The following is a 27,500-nucleotide window of genomic DNA, read 5'->3' as shown; positions in this document are numbered from 1 at the left end:
ATTTATTGACAAAATAAAAGGGATTCGAGGAAACAGGCTCACTCACAAGGAAAGCAAATAATCAGGCATGTGTGAACACATATAGTCACCGCCACATTGGGTTGGTATGCCGTCGGCAGCAAGGATTAGTGTCCTCAAGTGTCCTCATACAGCTCAGGGAAGAACCTGGGTCCACAGCATGAACATCAGTACTATTCCGTGCCTTTCTGATGGTGGAGCACAGTCCCACAGCACCTAGGAGGGACTCTGGTCTCGTTGTTCCCAGTAGACTGGAGACAAAACACCAACCCAGTTTTGGAAGGTATATAGAGTGCTACAGATGCCATGAACTTGGAGATGTGGCCGCAGTTTGCTCTCGGAACGCGGAACCTATGGAATGTAACTTTTCTGTGGGGCATGGTTCGCGCTGGATTTCTACAGTTCAGCACAGTTCTTGCAGTTCAGAAGAGGACGACGAGGACTCCTATGTGGCCCCGCGTAAAGGACAACCTCCATGTGCAACAGAAGCTGCAGGGAAAGCTTACCCCGTGGCATCAGAAAAGACCAGAGGTGGACTATAACACAGAGCGCTTGGCGCAATCGTCACAGGAGTGACTACTAGCCTTGGTATGACAAAGGCTACCAATGCCGCCATAAGCAGAAATCCAAGTGAGTCAGACCAAAAGAGTGTTGACTGGAAACGGTTCTATGAGGCGTCCCAACAAGACGTTCAACGCCTCATCAGCAAGCTAGAAGTTTCTCAGCGAGAGGTCTGTACGTTAAAAACAGAGCTGGGTAAAGTAAAGCAGCAAGTGCTACAGGAGCGACTGAGTACCCAGTGGGTCCCCGCCGAGCAGCATTATGAGCTGAAGGCCACCCTGAGCCTTACCCAAGTATCACTGGAAGCAGAATACGAAAAAACTAAAAATGTCCAAACCTTGGAATCTGAAAAACTGAAGTTGGATAAAAGGCTTCTAGAGCTAAAGCGGATAACTGAACACACGTCCCAGCAACTCACAGCTATAATGGAGGACAACCTCAAGCTGGAGAAAGAGCTGGAGAAGCAGAGAGCCTGCTCCATTACCAAAAATCAGTACACCCAGGAGAAAGAGGCATGGAAAACAGAAGCACCTGCAATCCTAGTGACAAAAACTACAGAGATCCAAAATCTGAAGGATGCGCTGACACAAACCCAGAGCAAGCACCGGGAAGAGATGAAGGCCCTGAGAGGAATTGAATTGGCAGCTGCCTTGAGCCAGAAAATAAGTATAAAAGGACAGCTTCAAGACCTGAGGAAGGACCTGGAGTCTGAGCGTGCTGGCCGCAAGAAGGCAGAGAAACAACAGCGTGACCTAGGCGAAAAGCTCGAAGCTCTGAAGACTGAGTGGGACACTACACTGGACTCTATTACTGCTCAGCAGGAGGTCTAATATGAAGAAAACCTTTAAGAAGAGGTGGATGTCACACATGTCTGACAAAGAGGCTGGTGCACGGGAATAGTGCACGGGCCGCTCACAGGACAATGTTTCGCTGGGGGGAGGGATATGTGATGCCGTCACTACCCTCTAAGGGTTAGAATGGGGCAGTTGTGGGACTTTACAGCTCTCATAGAGTTAATCCTCTTGGAAAGGTCTGTTCAGCTGAGAGTTAATGAGCTAATTAGCCTAGCCTGTATAGTCAGGAAGTGATACAGAGATTCCCCCTCCCATGCTGCCAGACACACACTGTTGAGAGTTATACAGAGAGGGTGAGAGACGCCGCTGCTAGACTGATCTGAAGACACACACAGACAGCCCTGTGACAGACTGAAAGGAGATCTGCTACAGGTAAACTGGGTAAAATGGGGAAAGAGTTTAGTTCTCCCACGATTAGTTAGGGACTAAGCAGTATTAGTCAGTACTCCTGGAAGGAGTTAGGTCTTTTGTTTCTATTTTGTGTTATGTGTTAACCCTGTACTTTGCTTTGTACCCTGTAAATGAACCCCTGCTTAGAAAGTACAGAGTTTCCTGCCTTTGATCTGGACAAAAGATCCGACGCTGGGACTGAGATGTCACAATATATACTGTATAAAAGGAAGTTAGTGTGGTAAATGTTAGAATACAGTATGCTAGTTTAGTTTTTTGCTGTGATAAAGTGAGAATTTACTGGTTAGAAATGTATTTGTTTGTTTTTAGTTCAGTATTTCAATGTAATATAGGAAGTTATGGTGGGTAAGGGATATTCTCCCAAAGTCGGGTCTCAGCTGTCCCAGGGATAGGTATATATAATGTATTATAAGTCTTGAACAAGGTATATGAGAGCAATGATAAGTGCTATGGGAGACTCAAATTAGCAATGAATGCAGTGGTATATGAGTACTGGTAACGCTGTATGGCTGGCTCAGATCTCCATATATACCATAAAGGTCCCAAACAAGCCCCAGCAAAACCAAAATGTACATACCATATCAGTCCATGATACTGAGATCTCCCCCTTTCAGCACAGCTCTGTCCTTGTTGAATGGGTGCATCACGTCCAGCGTAGCAGAGGGAAGGATGGTCCCAGGGGGGGCCTTGGCGGAGCACTACCGAAGAGAAGGAGGGGGCTGCAACCAGTTATGAATAAAAACGCTTTATTGAGTGGTCAAACAAAAGTACATGGTCACTTTGACGCATTTCGGGACCTGCGTCCCTTTATCAAAAAGCCCAATAAAGCGTTTTTATTCATAACTGGTTGCAGCCCCCTCCTTCTCTTCGGTAGTGCTCCGCCAAGGCCCCCCCTGGGACCATACTTCCCTCTAATATAAGAAGTTATATTGTAATGCGTTTTTTTTGGTTATGTTTTTTAACTGAAGAAAGAATAGTTAATTAGTACTTGATATAAGTTTAGTCCTGTGTGCTCTAATGATCAGGAAAATAATGTTTTCTCTTTTTGTATGTTATGTTTTGATGACATAAGCTGTAATGTTATATTATGAAAATAAACAAATTTATTTTAAAAAAAATATATATATATATATTTTTTTTTTCAGGGCCAAGACAAGGCACTTTCAAAAGAACTATTCATTCCAAGGGCAGTACAAAGGACTCGGGGGCATTCCTTAAGGTTGGAGGAAATGAGATTTCACCAGCATCAAAGGAAAGGGTTCTTTACAGTAAGGGTAGTTTAAAATGTGGAATTCATTACCCATGGAGACTGTGATGGCAGATACAATAGATATCTTCAAAAAAAGGTTGAACATCTCTCTTAGAATGGAAAGATATACTAAATAAGTAAACATGGGAAGGATGTTGTTCCAGGAAGAAATCAGATTGTCATAATTTAGAGTCAGGAAGGAATTTATTTTTCCTCTTATTAGATGATGTTTCACTGGGGATTTTTGTTTGCCTTCCTCTGGATCAATATACTGTAAATACAAATCTAGGATAAGTATCTATCCTCTATATTTAACATAGGTGGAACACCTATGTAACTATTTCATTACCCATGGAGACTGTGATGCCAGATACAATAGATTTGTTCAAAAAAAGGTTGAACATCTTTTTAGATGGGAAAGGTATACAGGGATATACCAAATAAGTATATATGGGAAGGATGTTGATCCAGGGATTAATCCGATTGCCAATTATTGGAGTTAGGAAGGAATTAATTTTTCCCCTTAATGGGGTTTTTTGTTTGCCTTCCTCTGGATCAATAAGTATAGATATAGGATAAAGTATCTGTTGTCTAAATTTAGCATAGGTTGAACTTGATGGACGGAAGTCTTTTTTCAACCTCATCTACTATGTAACTATGTAACACAATGGACAGATGTCTTTTTTTCAACCTCATCTACTATGTAACCCAAAATTACTGTGATAGTATATTGCACCACCCAAAAGAAAGCTGCAATATCTCATGATAATATAACAGCTTTCTATTGGATGCCACTGAGGGTGACCACACTTGACCTATTGTTTCTCCTAAACCAGAATTCTTGTGAGGGAGTTTTACATTTTAATATCTCAGGGACCACAAGGTCCTTCATAGCTTTGAGTACCATGGTAAAGTTCAGGAGCACCACTTGTTTTAAATAAGGTTAAAAAAAGATATATAGATTCAAAAACAAAAAAAATGACTAGCACGGATTGCTTCTTAAAGCACGTGTGTTTGTATTCTTCTCCCCTGTATTACTTCTTGTATCACACCTCTGTGGAGCGTTGCGTATACGGTTGGTGCTATAGAAATAAAAATACAAAAATGTGCCATGGGTTGCTCATCCGTAATATGTTTTATGTGTCTCTTCTGAGTAGACTACCAGTTACTAGAGAGGATATCAATATTGGTTAGCTTTAAGTATAATGATTACTCACTGTTAACAATAGCTTTATAACAGCAAACAAGGTCATTGTATCATGTGCTGTCTCCAACAGGATTGCAAACTATTAAAATTGAATGTGCTAAGATTTATGGGAGCTATCTTTCACATGAGACATTCTTAAAGCAGTAACAATCACCATTCACCATTATACTATTTACTTTAAAAACTAGTAAAATTAGGTAGGCGCGCAGGGCATTTGTTTTCCATTCAAGATTAATAATAATAATAATATGTTTATTTATATAGTGCTTCATCCCAATGGGACCCAAGGCACTAAACAGTTACAAAAAGGGGAAAAAAAGAAGAGAACATTTAAGGTTTTAAAAGAGACTAAATACAAGGAAAGATACAATGCAAGACGGGCGTTACTGTAGCTTTTAAATGTAGGACAGCTTGTGGTTCATTTAATTACATTCCTGGATAAACAGGTAGGTCTCTATCCTGGTTTTATATATTTCCATAATGTTCCTGAAGCACAAGTGTCAGGTGTTTAGAAGAAAATGCTGAAAATAAAAATAAAAAAGGACAGTGCTTAATGCAGCAATCCATCAATTTTTTAAAGCTTCTCTCATTCCTCGAGAATATCCACGGTAGTCCGAGCAATAATATTTGTCCAGTGGACACAGTATGGCTGCTGAGGTCAGCCTTATTCCAACAGCCAATAAAAAGCCAAAACATAATTGAGTGTTGACCTCGCACATTTCTGTTGTGACCTCTCCAGACATTGCTTTTTTTTTCTATTTGCATATAAATGTATTGCTATTTTGGGAACATAGGGTCCCTGGAGCTCAGATTACACTAAATTAAAAAGTAAAACGGTTTTCATTTAAGGGGATTGATTCTTTAAATTGCCACTATTGCTATTCTGAATATTATTTATGCCAAGCATGGTGTAACAGCATTACCTTTTGGAAATTTTGCATTGTCTAGTTGATTTTTCTTCCTGTAAAATGTCTTATGTTTATCGCTGTATAAATTGTCATCGCAATATATTGCAAGTTTAAATTGTTAGTCTTTTTTTTTACCTGTGACCAGAGACCACCGCATTTATTACCAGCAAAGGGACAGAAATAAGATATTCAAACAGTAGAAAGATTTGCTGGAGCAGAGATATGTTTGATTCCCAGCTCTTCGGCTCAGTACTGTATATTATTGCAGCTGTGTTGTTTTACTTTGTGTCCCTTTGCTTACTGTACAGTACATCATCTGCTTTCTACAAAACTGAATGTAAATTGTCTGTATTTTTTCCCTTTTTAAAACTAGTCCATATCCGTTCCTGTTCCCTCAGGGAGCACTTATGCAGGCTCTTAGAACTGCATTTATGATGTCAAGAAAGGTTAATTAACTCATTTGTATTTTAGGAACATCTCACTCTATATTTTACGTGTTGGCCTAAAGAAAGAAAAAAAAAAGTCTATCATTTCAGTATTCATATTATTTACATGTTAAATCCCTGCCACTCGGGTCTTTCTAATAAGGAAAGCCTGAACCAAATGTTTTAACGTTTCCATTTTGTAACCCATACATGTGTTTGAAGTGTAGGCTGCTGATGTGCCAATTATGTGTAATTTGATGGCACAGCTAAATTGGATTCGATTTTTGGTGCTCTCAACACCATTTCTTCTTTCTATATCTGTTTCTAATTCGTGCGTTAAAACATGTCATTTTTTGTTAAAAATGCAATTTTCCAAAGTAATGTTGCAAAAATGAGTTTGTTAGTCAGTGGCATAAGAGAGAAGGAAGGAAGGTGTGGGGCACCAAGTCAGCAAAGGAAGGGTGCTAGTGCGAGAGGAGACTAGATGAATCTGAGGACATACTGTACTCTAAGATAAGCATAGCAGAAGAGCGGGAGGAAAGGGACTTTAGATACTTTAGAAGAATGGAGTATATAAAGAAGCATTGGAGGAGGAGAATGTAGAGAAAATAGAAGGCATTGGGAGTTTGAGTCGTGGACACTAAAGGAATAGGAAAAGTATTGGAGAATTGTTTGAGAGGTGGCAACACAAGAAAATATAGGAGGGCTCAAGAGATTAAAGGGATTTAAGATGGGATTTGAAGGTTCTTTGCTTATTCCTGTTTTTATGAACCATGGAAAACAAACACAAAATACAGTTCGGTCTGGAAATAATTGGACACTGATACAAGTCTTGTTATTTCGGCTGTGTACCAAAATAAATTCAAGTTACAGTTAAATAATTAATATGGACTTAAAGTGCAGTCTATCCGCTTTAATTTGAGGGTATTCACATCCAAATTGGAGGAAGGGTTTAGGAATTACATCTCTTTAATATGTAGCCCCCTCTTTTTCAAGGGACCAAAAGTAATTGGACAATTGACTCAAAAGCTGTTTCATGGACAGGTGTGGGCTATTCCTTCGTTATTTCATCATCAATTAAGCAGGTAAAAGGTCTGGAGTTGATTCCAAGTGTGGCATTCACATTTGGAAGCTGTTGCTGTGAACCCACAACATGCGGTCAAAGGAGCTCTCAATGCAAGTGAAACAGGACATCTTTAGGCTGCAAAAAAAAAAGAAAATCCATCAGAGATAGCAGGAACATTAGGAGTGGCCAAATCAACAGTTTGGTACATTCTGAGAAAAAAAGAACGCACTGGTGAGATCTGCAACACAAAAAGGCCTGGACGTCCACGGAAGACAACAGTGGTGGATGATCGTAGAATCCTTTCCATGGTAAAGAAAAACCCCTTCACAACATCCAGCCAAGTGAAGAACACTCTCCAGGAGGTAGGCATATCATTATCCAAGTCCACCATAAAGAGAAGACGTCACGAGAGAAAATACAGAGGGTTCACCACAAGGTGCAAACCATTCATAAGCCTCAAGAATAGAAAGGCCAGATTAGACTTTGCCAAACAATATCTAAAAAGCCAGCCCAGTTCTGGAACAGCATTCTTTGGACAGATGAAACTAAGATCAACCTGTACCAGAATGATGGGAAGAAAAAAGTATGGAGAAGGCTTGGAACGGCTCATGATCCGAAGCATACCACATCATCTGTAAAACATGGTGGAGGCAGTGTGATGGCATGGGCATGCATGGATTACAGTGGCACTGGTTCACTAGTGTTTATTGATGTTGTGACAGAAGACAGAAGCAGCCTGATGAATTCTGAAGTGTATAGGGATATATTGTCTGCTCAGATTCAGCGAAGTTAATTGGACGGCGCTTCACTTTACAGATGGACAATGACCCAAAACATATTGCAACAGCAACCCAGGAGTTTTTTAAGGCAAAGAAGTGGAATATTCTGCAATGGCCAAGTCAATCACCTGATCTCAACCCGATCGAGCATGCATTTCACTTGCTGAAGACAAAACTTAAGGCAGAAAGACCCACGAACAAACAACAACTGAAGACAGCTGCAGTAAAGGCCTGGCAAAGCATCACAATGGAGGAAACCCAGCGTTTGGGATTGTCCATGCGCTCCAGAGTTCAAGCAGTCATTGCCTGCAAAGGATTCTCGACAAAGTATTAAAAAGGAACATTTTATTTATTATTGTGTTATTTTGTCCAATTACATTTGAGCCCCAGAAATAAGGGGACGGTGTATGAAAATGGTTGCAATTCCTAAACGTTTCATAAAATATTTTTGTTCCACCCCTTGAATTAAAGCTGAAAGTCTGCACTTCTATTGCATCTCGGTTGTTTAATTTCAAATCCATTGTGGTGGCGTACAGAGACAAAATTATGAAAATTGTGTCTGTTCAATTATTTCTGGACCTAACTGTATTTGTCAACAATACCTTTTGTACCATATTTATAACGTACTGCAATATACTGTATGTACACATTTAGCAAGCTTTATTTGTATTGTATTGTATGTCTTTATTTATATAGCGCCAAAAGTGTACTCAGCCCTTCACAAAGAATACAGTACAGGGAATTATAATTATACAATAAGTGCAGCAAAATCAGACAATAGGAAAGGAAATCCCTGCCCCGAAGAGCTTACAATCTAAGAGGTTTAATTGGAAACTTACAGAAACAGCAGGGGAGGGAGTAAGTGCTGTAGATGGCAGTGTTTGGTCACAATGGGTGGTAGGAGTGACTGAGTGTGGGACATTAGCCATGAGGGCAGGCTATTGGGATGCTTGATTTGTGGGGTAAAATTTAAGGAAGGTCAGTGTTAAATGAAAAGGTTAACACCATTTACAGGGGAAGAGGTGGCAGGGAGGCGTGAGTGAGATCAGGTGTGTATTTCTGGATTCAGGCTTAGGGAAGATCCCCAGCAGCAGGAAGGAGTAGATAGAGGGTGTGAATAGAGGATTTGTGTGGGTGTTTTTTTAGTGAGGAGTAAATAAGTTGTTGGGAGAGAGGTGTATAAATAATGGTGCAGTGGGGAGTGGAGATGTTGTAGAGAACAGAAATGCTCACAAAGGAGTGAGGAAACGGTAAACAGAAAAAGAAATAGGGAGGGCATAGTGAGATGCAGGAGGAGAGAGTTCCAAGGTACTGGAGGATAAAAGTGTACAAATAAATCACAGATGTTAAAAGTTAATGTCTCACAGTGGCAAAGTTGTAATGCAGAGTCCAGATCTTCCTCCAATCTTCACCTCCAAAATTAACTCTTGTAGACACTTTTGATGTACACTTATGATGTGATGCTTTTGATGTTACACAGCCTTATGGCTAAACAGCCATGCAACAGTGACTTAAGTACCCTATTCACATGCATTTGACTAACACTTAAGGGAGGGTTTTGTCTAATCAACTCAGATTTACAAAATAGTTAATTAGATTATCATTTCTGTCTCAATTGATAGGAATCAGCTCACAAATATACCCCAAAAGCCAATTAAATCTTAATTTCTCTGGTTGGTAGAATGCTGCTCAATGACACATACCCCAAAAGCCAATTAATCTTAATTTCTCTGGTTGGTAGAATGCAGCTCAATGACACATACCCCAAAAGCCAATTAAATCTTAATTTCTCTGGTTGGTAGAATGCAGCTCAATGACACATACCCCAAAAGCCAATTAAATCTTAATTTCTCTGGTTGGTAGAATGCAGCTCAATAACACATACCCCAAAAGCCAATTAAATCTTAATTTCTCTGGTTGGCAGAATGCAGCTCAATGACACATACCCCAAAAGCCAATTAAACCTTAATTTCTCTGGTTGGTAGAATGCCGCTCAATGACACATACCCCAAAAGCCAATTAATCTTAATTTCTATGGTTGGTAGAATGCAGCTCAATGACACATACCCCAAAAGCCAATTAAATCTTAATTTCTCTGGTTGGTAGAATGCAGCTCAATGACACATACCCCAAAAGCCAATTAAATCTTAATTTCTCTGGTTGGTAGAATGCAGCTCAATGACACATACCCCAAAAGCCAATTAAATCTTAATTTCTCTGGTTGGTAGAATGCAGCTCAATGACATATACCTGTTTGAAGAGATAAATCAGAATGTTAATCCAGATATTCAGAATGCATCCATGATTAAAGATAGAAAGATAGAAATAAAACATCCAGAGATATGAACTCCAAAATTAACTCTTGTAGACACTTACCTAACAATGAATATTGTGTCAAAAGGTAAAGTGTCACAGAGTCTACATAGGATTCAATAGCAGTGATAATGCAGAATATCGCAGAATATTCCACCCACCAGTCAGAGCAATCATTTTTGCTACATCTGAACTGAATATAAATGTGCAATACATTTCAGTGTTATGTAGTAAATTTAGATTACCATTTCCTTCTGCTTTGCTTCTTTTATTGATCACTCGTATTTGCTAAACATACCACTTCAACATGTACTCTGCAGACCCCTTAGTCAACCACATTTGGGAAGCCTTCTATTGGTAGTTGGTTTCCTGTTGGACTAATGGAATGGGAGTCATGAACAGCATGCTGTCCTGGGACCTGTCATTTTAAGCAGATTTGCCTCCAACTCCAGGGAAGTGTTGAGGTTTGAAATCAGGGTTAAAGTATCACTGACATAACTAGTTAGAACAATATCTTGGGAAATGTTGCTACAGATTTTGCCCTAGTATATTAGCGACTTGGCACTCCTTATTCTTGGCACATAATAAGTTTGTTTTTTTTGAACGCCACTACACAATATTGCATTATGGATTTCCCACCAAAGCAAAGGGTTATGATAATGGGTGCTACATCTGTGTATATCATTCAAGGTTTTGGAAATGTTAACTCCCAGTTGAGCAAAGTGCAGCCAATGGTAAATTTGCATGGCTGTGGAATGTGGTCAATCTTACACATGGGACCCACGTGATTATTTATGTCTTTGCTAATAAACTGAAGTTTTATTTTTGTGAGTAGGCTGTTGTGCAATTTGAAGTTTATGCTGTTCAATAAGTCTTCGTTTATGAGACAGGTGTTAAAAATGGCAAATTATATATTTTGATATTCAAGAGTAGAAAAGTAGTCAACATTCACAAAAATTAACCAAGGGTTAAAATTTTATATGCAATATATGTATTAATTGTATGTAAGTTCTGATGAGAAAAGCGGCCTCTTCACCAAGTTTATTTGACATTCTTAATTGTGAAGGCCATACACAGGGCACGGATATACAGAAATTTTCATTAGCTTGACCTTGTAGCCTGCAAGGAAGCTCCCCCTTCCTCCCCCCTTATGCATCCCAGTAAGTTACTGTATATATAAATAAACACATAAGGAAAGTCTGGAGGTACAAAGGGTATGGTTTTTATTAAAACAAAAGATGGAACCTGATAAGTGCCAACCCTGCCTGCGTTCTCCACCATCGGGTAAAGACCAATGGTACCCGCAAGACCCTCCAAGCTGGGTACCTTACTGGCCAGGCAGTTTAGCAACAATGGGCCCAAGGGAATCACACACAAATGAGCCCTGCCCACTCACCACCCTCAGCCACCACAGGGCTTTTCCGCACCATAGAGTGGCTGGCAAGGTTAAAGCGTACTTGCCACCCAACAGCCGCCATGACAAAGGCAACAACACACCTTAAAATGCCCACCTCAAACATAACCAGACATCTAAATCTTTCATTTATTTTCTTCCTCTGTATTTGATGTTTCTTTTTATATTAAAAAAAAACATTAACAGTATAACCGTATAACCATATAACAGTAACAGGATAGTCGCATAACAAAGTCATTGGCAGGAACTTTTCTGACAGGGCGTAGACTGTTTTTCCTCCCCTGCCCAGGATTTAAATAAACTACCTCCAGCCCTCCCCCACATCACCCCATTATGCAACAGGTGGGGGGTAGAGCAAGAGGCCAAACCACAGGAGCCAAGGGATAAGGGGGGGGGTAGGGGGAACCTAACTCGAATGGTCATGTGCTTCGTCGCCTAAGGCACTCAAGGCTGTGGCTGATTTTTGTAATAAAGGTCAATGTGACAACTACTGAATGGTACTGTTGTGTCAATGAATGGGAATTGGAGTCTACTGGGCTGCCTCAGATAAACTGTTTGCAGGCAGCTAGCGCTTGAAATAGCGAGGACAAGCATTAATTATTCCTGTTGTGATTTGTCTCTCTGTAATATCTATAACATCAAGAAGGTAAAGCTCAAGGAAGTGTACTGTATGATGCAGCCATCAGCAATGGTGATGAATATTACAGACTAAATTTATTGATCAAGTAATCTAGTTTAACGGAAAAAATATATATAAATAATGTGGTCAAAAGCTGTAATGTTGCTATTTTCCAAAAAATATTTGGATAATAGGCAACTTGTTCACCATATTTTAAATAAAAAAGTAACTGCAACATTTTCACAAATTTGTGAAAAATTTGCAAAACTAAATGTGTTTTGTTGGCACATCGCTATTCAGTACATTTATTACAACACACTTGTCTAAACAGAAACTTCAATTTCACAGCCTTCAGCGAGTCATTATTTGTCTTTGTTATCACAATGCATAATTAAATTGCCGCTTTCATTTTCCTGCACAGTAAAAAAAAAAAAAAAGATGCAATGTATTATTCGACTCGACATTCAAAACGCTCTGTGTTTTCACAAAGATCTGCCTTATGTCATAAGCTGGGTTGGAAGGATAAAGCAATAAGAGGTACAAAATGAGAAATGCTGCTAGGATAATGCAATCCTTCCTCCTCTTGGCTGTGATTCTGAATGTTAAAGATTTGATTTCATCCATCCCAGCTGTGGCCCAAAACCTGCACAAACAGGTCTTGTTATATTTCTCAATGTTGGCTGTAGAGAAATGAATATTAGATTGTAAGCCGTGTGGGGAATGAACGTTGATGTCCAAATGTTTGTTTTACACCTGCTTTACATCTGGTACTCCTTAGCCCCATAAATTGTGTATATTTTGAAACTGGGTCCATGATCACTTTCAATGGAACTCAATCGAATATATACTGTAAATGTAATATAAATATGATAATTAATATTGTTCGTCTACGATCTACACTTTCTTCGCATTTTGCTTATTTTTGTGTCCTCTGAAGTTTGGGAGGTAAAGTAACTAGAGGTTTACAGCTGAATAAATTGTTTTGTGAAAACATTGTCAGCTTTTCATAAGGGAAACAGGAACCATCAATATGTGCATTTTAACTTTTCAGGATTAGAAAACAAAAACAGAATTAAATATTGATGCATGGATGCTGCAAAGGAGAGTCTCTTTCTTAAAATACCATGTTTTTCTTGCAGGTTTGGAAAAGATCTGGAGCCTGGTTTTTCAAAGGTCTGCCTAAATACATCTTGCCATTGAAAATCTCAAGTAAAGCCAATGAACTGCACCTAAGATCTGCACAACCTGAGCCACTGGTACATGATATAAAGAGCAATACAACTAACCGAACATACACCTGGGCTAAAGGAAGAGGTCAGTGGCATGTTATTTTGATCCCCCAATGCTTGATTCATATACAACAGTGGTGGTTTCAGGTTTACACCAAAACGAATCAAATGCTTTAAAGTTGAAGCAATCCAAAATAGCCACAGAATGTAAGGAATTTATTTGTTTTTAGCATTAAGCTGTTTTTTTTTTCTTGTAATGCATATATAACTTTTCAGACTTTGAACACTACATACTAGAATAAAACGCAAAACATAATCAAGTTAATCTACAAGGTATAGTAAAAAGGAGAGGAGGGAAAGGTGCACTGAGGAAGGTCCCCCCGGGGACCGAAACTTCGGGCCTTTGTGCATTTTGGATGTAATAAAGTCATTGTTTCCCCTCAGTGCTGTGCCGGTAATATAGATTACCTATCATCTAATTTTGAATATATATATAAATATATACAGTATATAAAAACACTACATTTGAATGCAGAAAATAACCACTTGCCCACCTAGTATGCACATTTCCCTGTGCGTTGCAAAACCTCTGACCCTTATGTCTATCCCAAGCATTGATTTTATTCCCCTAGTGTATTCGCCTCTACCACCTTTGTTGTGAGGCTACTCTATGAGTTAACAATCTTTTCTGTGAAGCACTTCCTCACATGTTCACTGCCACCCACCAGCTTCAGATCATGACCTCTTGCTCTAGCACTTCTTTCTCTGAAATATACTTCCCACCAGAACCTTGTTAAAACACTTTATATATTTGAAAGTTTCGATCATATCTCCCGGTCAGACCAGTTCCTAGGTGCCTGGCAAAAAGCTGTTTTCTTGAGCATGCATTCAGGATGCATTACCATAGTTGTCCACCAGAATAGACCAAAAGACTACAATTCCCAGAGGCACTGCAGCCTAGGACTCACCCAATTCCTCCTCTGTTCCCTACTTAAAGTCCAGGAAGTTGCTCCTTCCTGACGTTTCACCCTTTGTTTTTTCACCAACCCACGTCCCTGTATCCATTACCTGATCATGCCCCAGTCCTGTCCCTGTGTCCATGTCCCTGTTTCCCAGTCCAGTGCCAGTTCATTTCCCTGTTTGCTTTCTTATTCCTCCGTGAGTTATGTCATCATCCCCCGTGTTCTCAGATCCCCCTTCCCTTCTCTCCTCCAAGCTGTATATATTGAGGTCCTTTAGTATTTCCTTATAAGTATTATGATGCAGACCATGCACCATTTTAGTAGCCATTCTTTGCACAATCTCCAATTTATTTATCTCATTCTGAAGATATGGCCCATAACAAGGCATCACTTTCTTTCTGCTGCTAATACAGTAAGTCTCCCTATACTAATACCCTGCTGGCTTTCCCCATTGCTTTATTACACTGCTTGTCTACTTTTAAGTCAGCTGAAATAATGATGCTCGTCTACTTTTAAGTCAGCTAAAATAATTATGTATATTATCTCCCTGTAGTGTCTGTATTCTAACTCTGTAAAGTGCTTGATATATAAATGTGTGTGTGTGTGATATATAAAAAACGGACATAGCCGGGTTAGTCCAGTTGTGATAATGCAGAATAAATGAGTTCTTCAGTATTAGGTGATACCATTTTTATTTGGACGAACAATTTATGTCATAGGACAAGCTTTCAAGAGATTTCCTCTCTTCTTCAGGTCAGCAATACACTATATGTGTGTATGTATGTATGTGTATATATATATATATATATATATATATATATATATATATATATATATATATATACAAAAAATACAGTATATTTATATATACCTGTAGAATTATATATTTTTTCCTAAATGATACTGTAATTATAAAGCACTTAGCATTGTGAAAAGCTTTTTTAATACATTGTTTGTATAAGCTGGAGATGTTTTAAAGAAGTTACTGTAAACCTGGACGGGAACAGTATTTCTCCACTAATTACACCTGTGTCACACAAAATGATGATGATTTTCACAATTTTGTCATTTACCGTATCTGAATTCATAAAAGTATTCTCCATCACTGTTCCTTCGTGAAACAGCCACCTCACTGCATTGGCAGATACAGAACATAACAGCATTAGTGTTCCAAGTTGTAGGCTTAAATGGAATCCTCTACTTTTGAATTAGTGTGAACAATGCATCACCTGCTTTTAGATGGGCAGGATTTGGACAAGGTTTAGAGCGAGGCCTCCCGCAAGATGAGTTTGTTTTGTGGAATTGCTACAGAACAAGGGAAAATTGAAAAAGGGCAATTCTGAGGTGTTTCACAAACATGAACACATTCAAAGAGAAAACTAAATGCATTCTTGAAGTAGCCATTACACCGAAACGAAACACGTGTGGCTTTGTTCAGCATTATTGCAGGTTAATACTATTAACAGTAAAGTATCTTCATTTATACTATATAAAAATATAAAAGGTTTTCTGTTATTTTACAGCCAGCAAAATTTAGCTTTTGCAATTTAAATCCTCAGGAGTGGGAGAGTAACTAGATCATGTCACAGCAATGACTCATTCTAAAATCTTTCCACAAGGCAGCCTTTAAGATCGTCAACTACTTATGAATCTCCTTTTCAAAGTGGAGAGAGATTGGAGTGGACCTAGACTATTCAAATAATACTGTAGGAAAATCCTAAAATGACTATTCTTGGTTACATTATTATACAAAATCCTGTCTTGTATTTGGAGGATATTTACAGTCCTCAGCAAAAACAAAACTGGAGAAAAACCAAATGTACGCTCCAGGAGGACAGACCCCATTAAATGGTATAATATATATTAAGTATGATAAGCGGAGCATAAGCCGGGTTTGGGAGGTAAGTAATACAGCCTTGGTAATAAGCAATCATGTGGAAGGACAGGAGGAGACACATAAGGGATATTATGGAAGTGTAAATGAGTGTAGAACCCTTAGTGGACTTGTAAGAGTCTCATAAGGATAAAACTCAAAGAATCATACCCTTTGTCTCCGGGCGTGCCCGGTGTGGAGTAAGCGCTACTCACTATAGTCCACCGTACTGTACCTCCAGCTGACTCAAGGAGTGAGAAAGCACCATAGGGGGCGTGGGTGGAGAGTTCTCTCTGTTTTTTGTTCATGTTTTTTATGTGGCCCAATAAATTGTTTTTAGTTTCATTTGGCTGGTGAGTGTCCCCTTTTTGTTTTGAGCGGCAGTCATTTCGATCTACTTTTTGTTCTACTCAGCAGAACAAAGCACATATGTGTAGTAGATAGATATAACTATACTATGATTAAGTTTTAATCAAAACTAATTTACAATACAACATCCAATATTGTTTTTTTGCTAAGGGTGTTAACCGTTTGAAGAACTTCTCTGGAAATGCTCCTTTTTAGGAGTGGCTCAGTGAGTAAAAGCAGTGATTATGAAACCTCTGACAGACTTTGAAGCAGGGAAGAGGGGTGTCTGGTTCAAATCCCAGTGTCCGCTCTTTCTGACCATGGGCAAGTCACTGTACTCTCCTGTGCTTCAAGCACTTAAAGGTCAATATTTTTTCTTTTGAAATTGTTTTTTTTTCTTAAACTGGGATTGCCACTCCTGACATATTATTATCCCCTAACTCAGGGGTGCATGAGATTTTTTTGGGGGTGCAGAAGTTGCAGAGTCCCTGAGCTGTTCCCCAAGGCATTTAAATTAAATGCCTGGGGACTGCACAAGGCCTCTGCAACTCACTTAACGTGATTCAGCCAGCTTTGGGCAGCGCAACATCAAAAGACGCAGCTTAGTCATGTGGTGTAACGTCAAATGACCTGCGGCATCATTTGACGCCCATCGCCATGGCAACACAGCGTCAAATGATGACGCGAGGTCACGTGACATCACGTGACTCAGCTGTGTAATTTGACACCGCACGAAAAGTTTAGGGGGGGCGCGAGCACTGGGGGAGAGCAGACAGGGGGCGGAGCACCAGAAGTTTGTGCACCCCTGCCCTAACTCCCAAAATGATCAGAAAAGTCCAGTTCACACAATATGGCATTAAAAACAAAAAACTGCTTCAGTCTGATTTATTGCTTTTGGTTAGCGGAGATTTAATTCTTTCTCCCTCTGACGACTATGCTGCAGCTGTTGCTTTATGGCAGAAATTAAATTAAAGTTAGCTCTGGTCGTGCATGGTTGTAGCTCTTTCTTTTCATGTGGATCACCTGCCAGCAGGGAGCTAGAATGATTACTGATAAACAAAATTCATTGGTCATCCATCTGGTACAAAACTGGACATAGTTTTGGGGCACGAACAAAAACAGTGATTAGCTCAATTTTTCACAGATAAATAACCTTGTGGGGGAAAAAAAAACAAAACATTTTGTTCTGCATGATACTTGACAGCTTTGTAGTAATTGTACAACCTAATCTTTTTTTCACAGATTAAGAAAATTAAAATATACAGTATGAACCTGTATCTTGAAATAGTCAATGTCACAGGTCAGATCTTTATTTTAGTGGCCTTCAACAATATATCCTCTGAGTATATTTTGCTTGAAATAAATGAAGTCGCATTTGCTGGTATCTGTAAGACCTCATGCAAATCTGGCCTGCTCCACTGCCAAATATATTTCTGTACTGGGTTAAGGCAAGTGCTCTATTTCAATTAACTGAAGCAAAAATCAGGGTATTTGTAATGTTGGCACAAAATATACTCTATTTATGCACTGGAGGGCTAGGAAAGGGCATGTAATGCTGAAATATCCCAAAGGAGAGCTGCAAGAGATGATTCCGATTTAACACTGTTATGTTTATTGCCTAAGGCAATACAAGGAATATAAGAAAGGTCATAGAACATATGTCATATGAAAGAGACTAGTTCTGCTAGTAAAATAAGGATGGACATGATGATTATTGTTTAAAATCACTATATTCACACTATTGGGTGTATTATTTTCTGAAGGAAAGCAAGGTCGCAATTCTGGGATATTCGCACACAATGTACACAATACATTTTGTAGATGCTTCAACTAATTTAAATCACATATTTTAGAGTGTTTACTGTTGATTTGGGTTTTTCTCCATTGATGGACAGTGATAACACATTCAAGTGAATGGGCCACTGTCACGCTTGTGCTCCTACACACAAGCGCAGGGAAAGGGAAAGACCCGTTATTGAGGTGGGGAGGCCACAGGGGATACGAAGGGAGTGAGCTGCCGCACAGCTGGGGATCGGCGCACGTAGTCATGTGACCGTGCCGCGCACAGGATAATGCGCGACGCGTCCGGAGCTGCGGTGCCTGGCTCAGAGGTACGACTGATCCAACTGAATGTGCGCGCATGCTCTGACAGCAGAGCAGGAGTGCGCACGTTCTCAGGCACCAACGTGGGGAAAAGCCAACGCTTCAGCACGGGAGTCTGGAACGGGAACCAGGAACTAGGAACATGGAACAGGAACATGGAACTAGGAACATGGAACTAGGAACATGGAACAGGAACATGTAAGGAGCCGGGGAGGTAGAGTCCAGAGCACAAGGTAACATCCACAAGGGAATAGCTTCTTGGAGGACGACCAGCCTCCTTAAAGGCATAGTGCCAGAAACAGCAAGGGGCAGCGAAACTAAATTTAACATAAGGGTTCTTAGTCTAATCCATTGGCCAAGGAATTATAAGCCTGCTACCACGTCAAGGTGAACCCTACTAAGCAGGTACCTACACTACCCGACGGTAAACTAACCTCAGTAGTATATGAGTGACTGTCCCAGTCTTCCGGAATCCATAAGGAGATAAGTAAAGGTCCCAAGGAGGTCCAGGCAGGAACAGCATGCGATGATAGTACTAGCAGGCACCAGGGCAGGCAGAAAATAACTAATAGCAAAGAGAAAGTCAAAGAGAGGCTTACTTCCTGTCAGGAGGAAGAGGGCAGGATTTGCCAGGAAGCACGATGGCGTTGCTTTCGTCAGAATCCTTAAAGACACAGGATCTTGACTTGCAGCTAGAGGGCGGCGATCAGAAGTAAACAGGTAAGGAAGGAACACGCCACAGGGGGCGTGTTCCGCGCATCGTTACAACCACTAAGGGCAACATTTACTAAGAGGTGTTATTTAATAAGACTAGGGTCCCGACTTTTTGGGATGTTGTCCTGTTTTTTTTTAGCCCATTGGCCAGGCATGCACGATCGGCATTTGCTGACAGTGCATGCGCGATCGGCATTTGCTGACAGCGCATGCGCAATCGGCACTTGCCAGGTGCTTGTATGCCAGTTCCAATCGCGCATGAGCGACCAGCAAACGTTGATCTATTTTAAAAGCTAAATCAGGATTGCCATGTGTGGGGGATATGGCTAGAGGGAATAAGAGTGCAGATTCTCATTCTATCCCTCATAACCAAAAGACTTAGAAACTATAACAGTGTAAAATATATTTTATTAAACAGGTATATTTAAAGTGTATAAATGCTTGGGCATGGTATATGAGCTGGGGACTTCCAGGTCCACGGTTCCGAGAGACCATGTGGTTACCAAGCTTGGTGCCATCAAGTCTGCTCGGGTCCCGGACATGAAAGCCTCAGAGGTTGCCAGGTGTGAGCCATTTGTGCAGTGGAGTTAGCTTCAAATACCCACATCCTGGGATGAATGGAAGTCAGCCCAGACTTTGAGGAGCCTAACTCCGGGGATGGCTTCTGCCTGACAAGTGGTAGAGGTGCCAGATTGGTGCATGCCCTTGTCAGAATTTGAATCCACACTTGCCCGGCTTAGATACACTGGCAGCGCTCTGATAGGCTTGTTGGATTTTTCCCACGCTCGGATTGGCTGTAGTATTTCGGAAGCAGAGTTCCTGAATCCCTGAGTGGATTAAAGGCTGATATTTGCTATACTAAGTGTAAGTGCATATCTTACCAATTAATCATCTGAATTGCTTAGATATACTGCCCTATGATTTTCCTCTTTTTCTTTTTTTCTCTTTCCCTGCTTATTTGCGCCTAGGTCATTCTTTCCTATACAATTCCCAGGCGGTAATTGTGGAGCCGTGGACCTAAGTGGCAGCAATCAGTAGGGTCAGTTGATTTTAAGGGTTAATGCCTCTCGTTTTTGACTGATTTGGCTAAGTGTGGTTTTTATTTTTACTGCATTACTATATATATACAGCTCAACTCCCTTATAACGCTGTGCTTGGGGTCCAAAGAATTACATTGCGTTATAAGCGGATCGCGTTCGAAATAATGTACAATGGTATGCATTGTACAATAAAGTATTTAAGATACCAATAATCGTGTTGTAACGTATTCATAAGTACAAAAATTGGGAGCCACGCTTGCATCGCGTTATAAGCGGATCCGCGTTGTAACGGATCGCACTATAACGGGGTTTAGCTGTACAGTATATATATCAGTTAACCCATTTCTACATTAGTGCCAATATAATTCAGACCTTTTTTATCTTGGAGAACTGAATAAAGAGAAGGAGCTGTGATGCTGAATAGTATTGGACAGCAGTTTACAGGTTGTGGTTGAATTTGAAGCATATATTATTGTGTAAATGTGATGGTGCGTATTCCAAGGTTATTCTATAGAGAATCTACTGACAAACTGCACAATAATATAGCAAAGCTCCTGGGCATAACACTTAACTCTAATATTTTCATATCGTCTAGAAATATCTGACCTTTTAAAAGCAAACATTGCAGTATCATGCATGCTCACCCTCAATTCATTATTTTTTCTTTGTCCAAATATCCTCATACAATAAAGCCTTTGAGTGTCTTGCCATCATATATGTTAATTTTTTTATCATACTGTGCAAAGGAGACTTTGTGTCAAGCTCCAGAATCTGCTTTTGTGATGAAATAGAATTTTATAGAACATTCATGTCTGTGTCAGTTAAATTCTTTGCTTAGGGGCAATAAGCTATTTGTGGTGCTGTTATAGAATATAGAGAACAAAGATGTTTTTGTGAATCTTTTTTTCTTGTGAATTATATAAAAGTATATATAGCAGTGGTTCTTAAATCTCTCCTTGGGGGATCAACATTCACACCAGTTTTAGGAAAAAACACTCCATTTGTTCATATGTAAATACACCAAATTTTCATATAAACAGTCTATTGATTGGATGCCCCAAAAAACTCACCTGGTTCAGGATCGTAGGAGATTCTTGAGAAAACCTGGGAAACATCATTTTCTGTTCCTCTTTTCCCTTTTTTTTCCTGTGTCAAAATCATCTGTGTATAAGCAGTTATAAACCTATATGGCTAACAAATCCGTCAAATATGAGAAAGTTGATCAGCATTTACATATAAAACAAATATTAACCTAAAGAATAAGGAATATCTGGTGCTAAAAAAACTAATCTTTATGCAAAAAGATTAGATGGTAATATAAATATTAAAAAAAACACAAGCAAACACATGAATTGCAGGCTTTTATCAAATAAGTAGAAATAAACAGCTGACGTAGTCTTTCCATCATAGGGATGGGCTGTGACTATGCACCATAAACTGCATTTGAAATCCCGTAAAAAAAACAAACATTGTGTATGGGCATCCGTGCATTGTTCTTTTGATCATCTCCGGGAAGGGTGTTTTCCAGTTTTAATGCTGCGATAATGCAGTCTTTTTCTTCTTTGATAACTGAATAAAGGCATTAAAATGTTCAGGTTGTTGTAGCCTTAGATATATGGCAAGTACAGCATTTTGGTTTGGGACATTTGGTTTGACACACAAACCCACATGACCATATTATAGTTATGTTGACGCAAAGACCCGCATTTGACAGGCTCTTATGGAGTACTGTATATGACTGCTTTGCTTTGGTCTTTCCTCCAACTGATCTCTGGTTCTGATGATATTTGCCTCCGTTCTCCTGGAATGAGGATAATTGTGATGTTATTGCAGGGGGATTTTCACTAACCAGCTGTTGCTATATAGAGTTCAACAAGCCCATTCATGTGAATTACTGACTGTTTTAGGAATGACCGTGTTACATATCTTTATACATACATAATATGTACATTTCCAAGCTACAGCTTAAACTGTTTTTGCAATGTGCTTCACATTCACAGTGTAGGAAAGTTTATAAGCTCTTACGTGAGCATGAACTCTTACAAATATAAGATAGAACTTTATGTTCTTACTGTGGCCAGGTATCCCCTCTTGGGTTCCCCCGTGGCCCTTTTGCTTCCCCGCTCACCTCTGCTGCACCAGGGGGAACTGCGGGTGTGCGGGCGCTGTTGGAATTGGTGGAGGATCCGCCGGACAGGTGTGGAGAAGGCTGTGAGGATTGCGGGGCCATGCGGCGATTGAGGTGGTGACTGAGACGCCAGCGGCTCCCTTTGCAGGGTCCCGCCATTTTGGAAATAATCGCACATGCGCAGTGGTTCCTCCATAGTGCAGCGTCCATTAGAGGAGATAGGCGCGCATGCGCAAATGGCACAGAGCGTCGGCCAGGATAGAGAAAGCTCTGCATGGGGAACTACAACCCGCAAAAACAGCTCCAGGGGCTGCAGTCACATGCCACGAAACAGCCAATAGGGCTGCAGCCTTCCCTGTAGGGGGATATAGATAAATTTCTCACGTTGAGCCAGTAGTCGGAGAAGGGATATAGACAGAGAGGTAGGGTCTCAGGAGCCTGTGCCTCTGACTAGGCCTAGTTTGCCCCCCTTAGGCCCCAGCGCACGTGTAGCTTGTGGTTGCTTCAGAAAGGCCCCTTAGATAGGGACGCTTCCCCATTTTACTGTCTAGTATCAGGGATACAGTGAAGACGCTGCCTGGTGATTACGACCTGTGGTCTGGGACCAGACCACCTCCATTGCAAGAGGCTCTGGTGATATTATCCATGCCGGAATTCACCCAACACGGAGGTGGACGCCTTCACGGACGAAGATGTCACTGGATCGAACAGATCCCTGCTGCTAAGTCAGCCGCTCCGGGGACTGGAGTACCCGGCAGGTACCTCAACAAGTGCACCAACACTACAAGTTATAGTGCGATATCCAACACTTTGGGTGGGCCTTGACATTGGGTAAAAGGGACATCAGAGTATTGTTGCCTGTCATGGGAGACCAGCACTTTTAACACATTTATACCCGGATCCTTTGATTGAGCAAAGCGAAGAGATAAAATAAATTGTAATTTATTTCCACAAATGACATACACACTATGTTACACAATTACAGTGAAAATACACTTACTGGGTTGGGGCCAACGAAATAACTTGTTCCCAAAGCTAAATCTTTAAAAAAAAAAAAAAAAAAGGCTCTAGGAGCAATTTCCCAGGAGCGGGAGTTGCTCACAAACAGAGCTGGAAACCATCCTCAGTCAGCTGTGCAAGTTGCCACCACTGTGTACTCTGACGGAACTACTTCGTTCGTTCTGCCATTGTGGTATTTGTACTTGGGACCTTGTTTCTTACAAACTCCTGAAGCTTGTTACGAAAACTTGTAGAATTTTAGAACTGTAGATGGAACTGAAGAACCGATGGGCTGCATGGATTCTTATAGGGTTGAAACTCCTATACCTAATCTGTGCACCCAATCCCTCCATGGGAATAATTTCCCCCACCTATCTTGAAGTTGCCAATACCTTACAAGCCTGGCAGAGGTGGCTTCTCAGTCTGCGAACCTTGCACCTTTGCCGCTTAGCATATGAGACCCAACCTCCTTACCTGGCGACACTCAGTCTGGGCTAGGCAGCCATTTGCTAATCTTCCCAGACTTTACACTAAGATGGGGGTACTTGGGCTACCCCTCCTCACTTCACACCTTAGTAGGTCGGAGCCTTTCAACTCCAGACATTTTCAGACATCATGGCAGCATGCCAGCGGGGTGTCTTAAAAGTCCGGGGCTGGAGATAAGTTAATTCGCAGGAATATCCTACCATACATTTCTAAACGACAGTGATCATAAACTAAGTGTTTTCTCTGTCTCTCGTGTTTTGAATGAGAGCCCCAATGTGCCTAAAGTCCAAAAAACTTGGAGAGGGAGTGGCTCAGTGAGTAAAGACTGGCACTGAGAGTTTGAAGCAGGGGAGCCTGGGTCAATTTCCGGTGTTGGCTCCTTGTGACCTTGGGCAAGTCACTTTATCTCCCTGTGCCTCAGGCACCAAAACATAGATTGTAAGCTCCATGGGGCAGGGATTTGTGCCTGAAAAATGTCTCTGTAAAGCGCTTCGTAAAACTAGTAGCGCTATACAAGAACACGATATTATTATTATTAAAAGACGAAACGCGTAGGGCATATGATTCGGAGTACATTTATTGTACATTTTATTGCATGTTGAACTGATATTAGTGCGATCAAATGGAGCTGCATATCCCTCTGTCATCAGGGCGGACCATCTCCGTGATGCTCACTACAGCCGGAAGGATACTGCTACCCCGGAAGCTCTCTATGGTGATGAGAGGAGCATGTGAACGGCAGGAGTAGGAGTGTTTCCTGCGATCGATACACAGAGATTTTACCACGACCATCTGGCTCCCCTGCTCAGAGATGATTCACTGCTCTTCACCGGAGACAGAGCTGGTTACCTGCTGCAGTTGTTGGCGAATGAGTTATATCACATACATGCGATTATTACTTGGCCGTTTGTGAGTGCAAAGTTCATATTTTAATTCTAGTCCCATAAATATTTTAACCATACTACACTATGAGTGCGGCTGTTTTCTGTTTGTTTCTGTAGATATCTACACCAAGATATAGCACCAAAGCGGACACACAATCACCCCCGGCTCCCAGTGGGGGAAGGCTCAGGCCTTCTGTGAGCCTACAGGTAGCGGCAGTACCGGTAGACTCTTTGTTAAAGGGAAAGAGGGCTACATTACCAAGCTATAATAATACAGCACTCTTTTCTGCATTTCCATTTGAAAGCTGTATTTAATTTACTATGCTAAAGGATATGACTTTACATTTTCAAACATCATATCCCTATTGTTCTTAACTTGGCAACAATCTGTGAGATAAAACATACTTTCTACCAGATACTGTAAGTCATTTTAGAACAGCATCTAAGTGAGCCATATAGTAAAGTATTTTAAAACTTCCGGCGAAAGCTGTTTGTATGGACTTTGGACAAACAGTCCATCGAATCGGAGAAATACATAAAATGTACAAGCGGTATAATGGGAAGTGTTAGCGTGCATCCTATTGAGTCTATATTTACTTTTACTTTATTTAGCATTGAAATTCTTAGGGAACAGTTAAAAATAATAGCAACCCATTTTTTATGCAGCTCTGCTTTTAAAATGTTCTCTTGGTTATCAATGTGTAATTTCTTGAGGGCACTGATCCACTTCCTTGACTACTTTTCAAAGTTTTTTCAAGACTGGGTGAGTGCTCCAAACTATTTCTATGTATGTATGTATGTATGTATGTATGTATGTATGTATGTATGTATGTATGTATATATATATATATATATATATATATATATATATATATATATATATATATATATATATATATATATATTAAGAAAAAGAAAACAGCGCTAACACATAAATCTGATGATGAATGAATAAAAATATACCACAAAATGAACAAAGTCCAGTCCAAAGTGTTCAAACACAAAATGTCATCAAAATCTTTTGGTAGCAGTGTGTTGAATCGAAAGCCAGTTGAATAATTGGTGAGGGGGGCTGCTGGACCCAAGGGAGAATCACTCCCGGTAACTATGAAGAAAAGAAAAAGGAAAAAAGCGCACCCCCTAGTGCAATAACTTCCAGGACATAGAATAAAATTATTTAATAAAATAGATGTGTGATAAAAGTGCACACTTACAACATGGATATAGAATAAATTCACATAAAGGTTTCTTTGGTAAACTGTGTGATAAGCCGGGTGACACAGGGTAGGGGCATCAGCCAATACTCACACCTCTGCAGACCCGTGAAGCACCGCCAAAGGCCTGTAGGTAACAGTAACAAACTGTGCCAGCAGGAACCAATGTCAAGATCTTTCAAAGTAGTGTTACAGTCCAACAGATCTAATCACCACGGCACACCACCTCAGTAGACATCTATATCCATCTTGTAAGTGTGCACTTTTATCACACATCTATTTTATTAAATAATTTTATTCTATGTCCTGGAAGTTATTGCACTATTGGGTGCGCTTTTTTCCTTTTTCTTTTCTTTTTATATATATATATATATATATATATATATATATATATATATATATATATATATATATATATATAGCAACTGTAAATATTCCTGTATATTCATTTGCATGTCTTAGACAGGTCTGCAACCCTGTCTTTCACCATTATCACCCAGCAAACAGCACTTCCACTGCAGCAAGGGATTCTGGGAAATGACATGCAAATGAGCACACAGTGCCACTTTTTATCTCATGCTCACATTACATGAGCAACCCTTAATCAATGCATGCTGCTTTAAACACAGCTTTTAAGCAAGGACTTGGGAGATGCAAAGTCAGTTAACCCACTCACAGACATGTTTCAACCTTGATGGGTCTCATCAGTGTGAGGTTGGCTTACTGACATTTGCTTAAATGAGATAAGAGTAGGTAATCACCACGACTATTAAGGTTATGGTTGGTAAAAAACGTGACTAAAACCCTCCACAGTAAAGCATAAAGCAACTGTAAATATTCCTGTATATTCATTTGCATGTCTTAGACAGGTCTGCAACCCTGTCTTTCACCATTATCACCCAGCAAACAGCACTTCCACTGCAGCAAGGGATTCTGGGAATACAGTGTTCGACAATCCAATACATTTACACGCCCGGGGCGAGTGGATTTAACCTCTGGGCGAGCAACTATTGGCCCAAGCAGCACACGTGTTGGTTTTTTAAAATTTTCCCTGCTCGCGCTGAAAATTTCCCTGCTCGCGCTGGCTGAAAAAATAAATAAAAAAAACTCCCCCTACCTGACTGTTGTTTGGCGCACGCTCCCAGGCTTTGTGGGCGCGCGGCCAGGCTCTATATGAGCCCGCCCCCAATGAGCGGCCATTCTTTTTCCAGATCGTTGGACACGGTAAGTATTCTCTGCCTCCGTCCTGCTGCCTCCCCATGCCCCCTGCACTCACCCCCGTGGCCCCTATGCCTCCGTCCTGCTGCCTCCCGAACTCACACCCGTGGCCCCCTCTGCCTCCATCCTGCTGCCTCCCGAACTCACACCCGCGGCTCCCTATGCCTCCAGCCTGCTGCCTCCTGCCGTTCTGGTGCTCCCCTGTCCCTCAGGTCCCCGCTTCCCCTGTGTCCCCCCCTTCTCTCCCCGGCTTCCCGCGCCGCTTCCCCTGATACCCGCGCAGGGCGGGAGATGGTAGCGGGGGTGTTCCCCCCTTACCTCCTTGGTCTCCGCTTCCCCACGGTCCCATAGCTGCCCGCGCAGGGCGGGAGATGGTAGCGGGGGGCGAGCGGGGCAGTGGTGGTGGTGCTCTGTTGTGCGGCCTATCCTCTTCTTCCCCCTGTTGTGTGTGTACATGGGAGTGTGTGTGTGTGTGTGT

General features: G+C 40.8%; 1 protein-coding gene across 9 annotated transcripts in view; it reads left to right on the top strand.

Annotated features, from left to right (window-relative positions):
* The window catches only part of RPH3AL (rabphilin 3A like (without C2 domains)), a 692,976-nt gene that overhangs the window by 540,894 nt on the left and 124,582 nt on the right, over nucleotides 1-27,500 (top strand). For all 9 annotated transcript variants that reach the window (XM_075589573.1, XM_075589571.1, XM_075589570.1 and 6 more), the window contains one exon: nucleotides 12,964-13,138. In XM_075589573.1, the coding sequence (XP_075445688.1) occupies nucleotides 12,964-13,138 (175 nt within the window). The remainder of the gene's footprint in view (nucleotides 1-12,963; nucleotides 13,139-27,500) is intronic.

Source organism: Ascaphus truei, chromosome 3 (genome assembly GCF_040206685.1).
Source record: "Ascaphus truei isolate aAscTru1 chromosome 3, aAscTru1.hap1, whole genome shotgun sequence".
NCBI classification, from domain to species: Eukaryota; Metazoa; Chordata; class Amphibia; order Anura; family Ascaphidae; genus Ascaphus; species Ascaphus truei.
Note: the sequence above shows the minus strand (reverse complement) of the source record. Positions and strands in the feature narration are given on the sequence as shown.